The 7,845-nt window shown below is 51.2% G+C and overlaps 2 protein-coding genes across 3 annotated transcripts; both read left to right on the top strand.

Annotated features, from left to right (window-relative positions):
- Positions 1-269: 269 nt before the first annotated feature.
- Positions 270-2,851, top strand: LOC131210274 (zinc transporter ZIP3). Of its 2 annotated transcripts, none has more exons than XM_058203499.1 (3): positions 270-404; positions 1,326-1,977; positions 2,045-2,851. In XM_058203499.1, exons 2-3 carry the CDS (start codon positions 1,481-1,483, stop codon positions 2,652-2,654), a joined length of 1,107 nt encoding a protein of 368 aa, XP_058059482.1. In that variant the 5' UTR covers positions 270-404; positions 1,326-1,480; the 3' UTR covers positions 2,655-2,851. The 2 variants fall into 2 exon arrangements, with proteins under 2 accessions (XP_058059482.1, XP_058059483.1); XM_058203500.1 differs by having other exon boundaries at positions 387-441.
- Positions 2,852-4,551: 1,700 nt separating this feature from the next.
- On the top strand, positions 4,552-6,063 carry LOC131212296 (uncharacterized). Its single transcript, XM_058206102.1, has 3 exons — positions 4,552-4,691; positions 4,892-5,364; positions 5,453-6,063. Exons 1-3 carry the CDS (start codon positions 4,552-4,554, stop codon positions 6,061-6,063), a joined length of 1,224 nt encoding a protein of 407 aa, XP_058062085.1.
- The last annotated feature ends 1,782 nt before the right edge of the window (positions 6,064-7,845 follow it).

The following is a 7,845-nucleotide window of genomic DNA, read 5'->3' as shown; positions in this document are numbered from 1 at the left end:
CGGAAGGGTCGTCTGGTGCCGAGGAGCAGCATGTATTTTATTAGGTTCCGAAAGGCCGCAGCGTGGCAACCGGTGCGCCGCGTGGTTCACTGCTAATGAAACGTTTCTTATGGGCCCGCCAAAATAAAGTGAAGCGTTACTACGAAACGCTTGCTAACGGCTCGTAACGCATTGCCTTGCTGGTGTGAGTGAACTTGACACATCGCGGTAACGGCGCAGTTTGTGTTGTTCTGAACGGCACGTTTCAGAGTTTGTTGATTTCCCATGGAGGATGTTGTTTTCGCGATACAATTTACTTTGAGGTACTTTGCACGTTCGCGGATCCAGTGTACTGTGTAGTAGCGTCCGTGTCTCTGGATGGCGAAGTTCGAGTGCAGTCCAAAACCGTGGAAAAGTGGCAAAAGGTTATTACATTTTGCGTTCTTTACCTGTATGCAGAAGGTTTGTGATTTTTATCGTAAAGCGTTTAGAAGCATGCACTGAAGCAGGACGCTGTACTGGCAGAAGGTAGACCGGTCAAATCAAGCTTTCATTTTAATTCGCGTTTGTACTCGAGCTCGAGGCCATCGATTTGCAAAGCCCGCGTGATTTCCCTTTGAGGCCAATCGTAAACAAAGGCCAGATTGCTTCGGCAGGAATGTGTCAAAACATGCGCCTCTTGAAGCGAGCGTGAGTCATCTGACAGCTGCCGAAACGACAGGGTGATTCAAAAAATTCGTTTTTGAATTTTGTAGTTAGATTTTTATCAACATTAACGCTACAATGAGAATAAGATTTTGTGGTAAAAATAACGAGTTTACTTTTCGCGCAGCACCGATAAGGGTTTGCGTAAATAGTGCACGATGTTTTGGCGCTCGTCGTCCCACCGCACACGAGAGTTGAATGCTAACGAATTCACAAAACAGTCGTGCCTCTCGTTAACACATGAGGAGTACATTCGCAAAAACAATCTATTTTCCAGTACTTCGTTCCATTCGCGTAAATACGCCTCGCCTTTCAACGTTCAAGTTGAATCAGTGCTTTTTTGACTGTGTTTGAAACATGATCCAGATTCTGATCCGGGACCTATCGTAGCGCTGTTTGCGGTCTGATTTTTAAAAGGATATTAATTCGTTAACTACCACACTCCAAAACACATTTCTCCGTGAAACAGAGCACACCGCTTGAGCTGAAATCGTCCTAATCACTGTTGGTACGTCCGGGCTCGTATTTTACCTAATCTGCCTAAACATTGACCCCGTTTAGAGCTGAACCTACTCTGCGCCAGCATCGCATCCAGCAATGCAAACAGGTGTAACTAAACCGTTTTATCTTCTGTTTTGCAGATCTGGCCCACTATCTACAGCGGTTAGGTCGCGGACAATAAAACAAAAAGAAGATAAATGAGATAGCCACCCGTGGGCGGATAGCTCGTGAAGTTTAGTTTAGAGCACGGCGTTGGTGCTTGACCGCAAACCGACGCACATTCAGCCATTCCATTATGGACGTTGTGACACCCGGTTTTTCGACGGAACCCGAGCCCCCGGTCGGCATCAGTCGCAATGTGGCCAAACTACTGGCCATCTTTGCGCTCGGTGCGGGCAGCTTTCTTTGCGGTATACTGCCCCTGTTCTGTATGCAGCGTAATCAGGTGCGCTATCCGCGGTTGCTGTCGTTCCTGCTCTGCTTCGGTGCGGGCGTCTTGCTGGCCACGGCCATTGTCCACATGCTGCCAGAGATTCGTTCGTCCCTGGGACAGTACGCAGAGATCGTGTTCTGCGGCGGTTTCTTCTTCATGTATTCGATCGACGAGCTGTTGCACGCCTGTGGCATTGGATCTCACGATCATGGAGAAGGAAGCGCCCAAGCGGTAAGGAACAGAAGCTCGTCGCGCAGGTACAGCGTCGATTCGGAATCGGACACAGCGAGTATGGCCAGTGGTGGTCGGAGCTACGGGACGAACGACGTAACGGAATCACTGCTGAAAAACCAACAAAGGTAATTACGACTTCCTCTGTAGTGAGAACGGGAGAAAATAATTCATCAATCCATTCCATTTCTTCAGAAGTATCTCGGAAAGCCAGCTGGCGCCTGATCAGCGGGTGGAGAACGCCCACCTGCGATCAGTCCTTACATCCACGTCTAGTAGCAGCTTGGTGGCAGCGGCTCGTGACCGACCACCTACCACCGCGAGCGAGGTACAGTTGACGGGAGTTTTCGGATTGCTGCTAGCGCTTAGTCTCCACTCGCTATTGGAGGGCCTTGCGATCGGTGTACAGAATTCAGCCGCGAAAGTACTCCTGCTATTGGGTGCCGTCAGTGCGCACAAGTTCGTCGTAGGATTCGCGCTCGGTGTTGAGCTCTCTACGTACGGCACCCGGCAGCGCTGCTCGCACATTCTGCAGGTGTTGACGTTCTCCCTCGGCTCGGTGGCCGGCATCGGTATGGGCATGGGGCTTGATGGGCTAAACGAAGCGTTGACCAACGTCGTCATGCCGGTCCTGCAAGGGCTAGCCGGTGGAACACTGCTGTACGTCACCGTTAGTGAAGTATTACCGCGGGAACGGCGAAAACGACTGCACATTACCAAGCACGTAGGGCCGTTGCAGCTCGTTGCGGTAGTCCTCGGGTTTTCGCTCATGTCCTTCCTCAGCCTTGTGCTGACCGACGAGTGAAAGATGTGCCCTATTTGTGGTCTGCTGCCTTTTATCCAAACGAGTGTCGTACCTTCGAAGAAGACTTCGCAAAGTGCCTCAATCGATGAGACATTTTATCAACTTACAAAAATAACTTATGGTGTAAGCTGCCAGAAGGAAAGCAATCGATAACGGAGCAAGTGATAACGGAGCAGGAACAGAATAGTATTTTTATAATTTTTAATAAACACATGAAACAGAACTGAAATACTAATTGATCGCAAAATGAATGATTTATTAGAACTCACCATCAGGTTTGGCCTTGGTTGGTCCCACTGTTTATAGGCCTTGCCATTGTTTCCTTATTAATTCCATTTTACGACCATTTCCCTGCCACTGACCCAAATTTCATAACGCGTGGCTGACTGTAGACCGGGGAAATTCCGGTTTCGCTGACCGCAGCAAATAGTGACCAAATGTGACATGGCAATGGCAAATAGTGACTCAAACGTCCTTGTGGGATGCAGGTGAAACGGGATGCCTGGCTTCTGGGAGACGCTCCCACATCGCGACATAGCAAAAACCCCAAATTCCCGCAGTTGCCCGATGAGTATTGATGCACGGGACACGGTGGCAAGCAGTTTTTGGGCGCGCAGAGAGAAAGAAAACGACGAGTCAGCGATTGGCGGCCACAAAATTTTGTTTATTGCCGCTCTTCTTTCTTTCCTGTTATTGTTTGCAGTAAGAGCGATTGGATTCGGTCGGCGGCGGCGATCCGATTCGCGATCGATGCAAATTTTTATCACCCTTGCTTTGCTCGCACCCACCTCGCCACGCCGGCGTTATGGCGGTTGCGGTCGACCGTTTCTCTGCGAGACTTTCGAATATGGACGGGAAATCAGCGTCGCGTCGCGTGCGGTGTGCGGCCCGCGGACGGTGGGCGAAAATGGCGTCTCTTAGTGGTTAGATTTCAAGGCCGCAGGCCGTGTCCAACTCTTCTTCTTCTTCGAACTTTACGATCAACATTTGCAGAAAGTAACAACCATTCTATTTTGTGATGTACTTCTGTAACTTATTTAATTCTCCTTTTCGGCATTTCAATAGTAATACGATGCGATCAGATACGTCCCACTGTGCACCGGTTGATTGACAGTGCCACCGATCAATCACCCATAAGCGTGGTGTACATAATGGGTGAAAAAAAAGGAAGGTGTGCCGTAAGCATACGCAACTTCAACCCGCTCCGGCGAGGGGACCACCACCGGGCACCGTGCCGCGTGCTCCCTTCACGAGGGTACCGCCTCGAAGGAACCGTTTCGTGTCGAAGCGGATGTAGAAAGTCCCCCCACCGAAGCCGCAGCCAGAGTCCCCATCTGACCGAGGAGAGTGTGCCGAGTTACCGAAAAAGTGTGGTCCTCTCGCGCGCCAGAGTTCGACTTCGGTTGAGGATCGAACTGGCCGACACTGTGCTATTGACCGTGGGTGCGTGCGGATCAGTTGCGCGTAACGGAACTTAACCTTAGCGTGGGGAACCACGATCAAGGGCCGAGGAGCGGTGTGACGCGCACGGTACACATAATCAACTGGGTGACGTCGGGGAACTTCAGGCAACCCCGTTCCGCGGGCCAAGCCCGTTTGCTAATGATGTCATTTGCCCGTCGCCTACTTGTCTCGCACGAACCCGTCGTTGGCGGTCGTTGAAAGTGAAAAGAAGAAGAACGTGACGCAATGTGTGTCGGAGCCGAGTGAACGAGATCGGAGTTCCAGTTCCGGAACAACGTGTGTGCGCGGCGTGCGTAGAAAGTGTCGGTTGATTGCGGCGGGCCGTCCACAGTGTCAGCGACCCGTGATTCTCGTGACGCACGAACAGTCAAAGTGGAAAGCCCAAATCATGGGAACCTCGCGCCAATTCCTTGTCCTCGGGATCAGCGTGGCGATGTGCGCGTGGACCGTGGCAGGAATTTATGTGATTGAAAATGGTGGCAAAAAGTCATTCATCCGGCTCGGGGCGCACCACTGGACCGATGCGCAGGACGATGGCCTGTGGTCAAGCATTTTGGAGGAGTACACGGTCGGGTAAGTAGCGTCAGGTTCGTTTCACGGAATTCGGGAGGAAGAACCGGGAGACAGTGCAAGGACCTTGGCCTGGAAAGGAGACGGAATCTCCTTGACCGAATTTCATTGTTTTACCTACGGATTATGGAAATCCACCCGAAGAAAGCCTCATTGTGGTGACGCTGATCGTGTCTGGTTGTTTGTGTGTGTGCGTTATTCAGATTGGACGGCGCCAACAGCAGTGCGGGTCCGAGGGAAAGTCGGGTAATGCAGGCCGCCCCAAAGTACATACCCACCTCCAGTTTCTACATCAACAAGCGCATCGGCGAACCGCTCGAGGTGGACGGACATCAGCATCCGGCGCCGCTGCACCCCAACAACCGGCTACCGTCGCCGATGGGGAAAGTGATCGCCACTGCCGGTGGCGCCGGTGCCCTGTTCGGTGACAATCAGCTGAGCGGAGGAAACGGTGGTGGTGGCGTGAGTGGAGCCACCTTCACACCCATGCGCCAGACGTTCGGTGGGGCCAGCCCCACCGAGCTGCTGACTTCGCCCCGCGAAGTCTCCGAGACGGACCTGTATCTGCTCGGCGCGATCGAGAAGCTCGTCTACCGGGTGGACTACATGGAGAATCGGTTGAGGCGCGCCGAACAGATCATCTACTTTCTGATGGCGGGCAACAACCAGAAACACGGTATGTTGCCGCGGGGGGGGGACTCCGAACATCGGAGGGGGAATTGTGCGGCCATTAATCTCGTCTCCGAACATGCCACTTCCTGCAGAGCCGTGTCCGCAGAACTTTACGCAGGTGCACGATCGGTGCTATCACTTTGACATCGAGCGCGGCTTGAACTGGAAGTCGGCCAGCACGATGTGCAAATCGTACGGCGCGCACCTGGCCGAGTTCGAGACGGTGGCCGAGTTTCAGGACGTCGTCGCGTACATACTGAACAACCCGGTGAACCGCGGCAAGGACTTCTGGCTCGGTGGCCTCAACCCGGGCCTGCTGTGGATATGGGCGAACTCGGCCAAACCGGTCAACCCCAACACGAACCTGAGCTCCATCACGAGCACCACCAGCCGGCCACCGAGGACCGGGCACGGCACGACCACAGCACGTCCTTCCACTGTTACATCGGGCGGAGCTGCTGGTGACTCTTCGCCGAAGCAGGACACGAAGATTGTGAACAACGCGTCGAAGCATCCGACGCTGGAGATAACGGGCAGCGGACGGTGCCTGCGGTTGGCGTACAACTCGGGGCTCTACACTTACGGCTACCGCGGTGACGACTGTTCCGCGCAGTACAGTTACGTCTGCGAGCTGAAGGACAAATCGCTCGACAACGAAATCTCTCGAATAGCGAAGGAACTGAAGCTGCCGGAACTTTCGTAAGTTGCCGCGGGTCAGCGCCTTGTAGCATTTAGTACTGTTATTTATTTGCATTTCTTTCCGCACCGATGTGATCAATAAAAGACGGTTGGGTTTGAGAGTAGAAACTGGATACAGGGAACTTTCGGACGTGGGAAGTGCAACACTGAACGAAGAAACACAACGCATCACATTTCTACTACATGTTTAGCTTGTTCGTATATTGTTTTAGGCACATCCATCATATGAATATAAGTTGGTTTCCACTGTTCTACCTTCGTTGCGTCTCCCCGCATGTTTCGCGGCTCACTCGTAGCCAGATTGGGAAGGTCCTTCGCAAACATCAAGCTCAGCTCGGATTATTGACCACTGTTCTTTGACCTGTCTCTGCCCCGCGTCTCTACTACACGCGCCTCACACTAATGACTAACATAATAACTGTTTCAGTTTATCTGAATTCACGGTTAAATATAATTACCATGTGCGTAATGGTGTGTCCTGTTGTTCAGCAGTTTACATGCTACCGTTAGCGTCGTTAGCAAGGATAAAGAAACAAATGGAGGAATGAAATAGTTCAGAACATTGTTTCACTCCCTCGTAACGCAGGTATGGAAAGAAAACAAATCCTAACATTATTATTAAACAAAACAAACCTAACCTACCAGAAGCGCGCGCCTGAAGAGCGATCGAAAAAGTGAACAGATACATTCATTAAAATAACAGCGTATAAACTATCAATTAAAAAGGATTAATGGATCGCTTCTGCTAACATTCACACTGAGCGTCGATCACTTTTAGTACTCGTAGCGTTTGTCACGGGTTCTGTGGTGAGAAATCTTTCGTGAATGTTTTACATTTTTCGTACGCTAGCTAAAATACTTAACCCTAGGGTGCGCTTTAGCGTTTTGCACGTTCCGTTCATTTGCTTCTCGCTTCTTCGGTGGCATACATTAATCGTTTCTATTACTTTATTGTTTAGCTGTTCACTGTACCCCGTTAACAAAACAAAACAAACAAACGTAACGTTCGATTTTCAAAACAAATTGTCAACACTTAACGATTAATTTGCACTTTCTGTTTTCCTTCTTGCCTATCAGATATTGTAGCATCATTCGCGGTACTGCGCCAACAGTAACAACCCAAAACAAGTAATGTTCCGATCCGTCCCCACCAGCGGCCCCGGGTGGGGGACCTGCGATACTAGAATGAGTTTTTTAGTACATTCCCCTTTTTGGACATTCGTTGAGTTTCTTCCCTTAGCATTATTTGTTCGCCAGCACACGTGCCACCCTTGCGCGTGCGTGAATTCTTTTTCACCGATCAGTTTCGCTTCCGGAACCTGTTTCGCGCACTCTCTCGGTGGCTCTCTGCGCTTTCGCGCATTTCCTTTCCACTTTCACTCGTGTGCTCGCACATATTATCAACCCTGTACGCAATTGTGTCCGATTCGCACTAGTTCGGAGTCGGGCACAAACGGTTTATCCGCCATCGCTATGGAGAAAGAAGGAGCGAAAAAGAAAGGACCCCCCGGAAAAGGGTTCACTGTTGGGGTCACTCTGTTAAGATTGTGGCACCGTGGCCATCCTGCCCACATCCTTCCGACCGTCGGGACCCAACTAAGTCATAGTTTTTGGATCGGCACTCTGCATTTGCCCTGTTCGCTCCTTGTTTCGTTCGTGGTGGGATTACGTTGGTTCATTGTGGATATTCAACAGGCTCTGTCGGTTTGCGAAACCAGCCCTTCTGTTTGCCAACCTCCACGGCTACATTTGACCACAATCGTCTCGGAAGCAACCGTTACGTTCG

This window comes from Anopheles bellator, chromosome 2 (genome assembly GCF_943735745.2).
Source record: "Anopheles bellator chromosome 2, idAnoBellAS_SP24_06.2, whole genome shotgun sequence".
Lineage (NCBI taxonomy): Eukaryota > Metazoa > Arthropoda > Insecta > Diptera > Culicidae > Anopheles > Anopheles bellator.
Note: the sequence above shows the minus strand (reverse complement) of the source record. Positions and strands in the feature narration are given on the sequence as shown.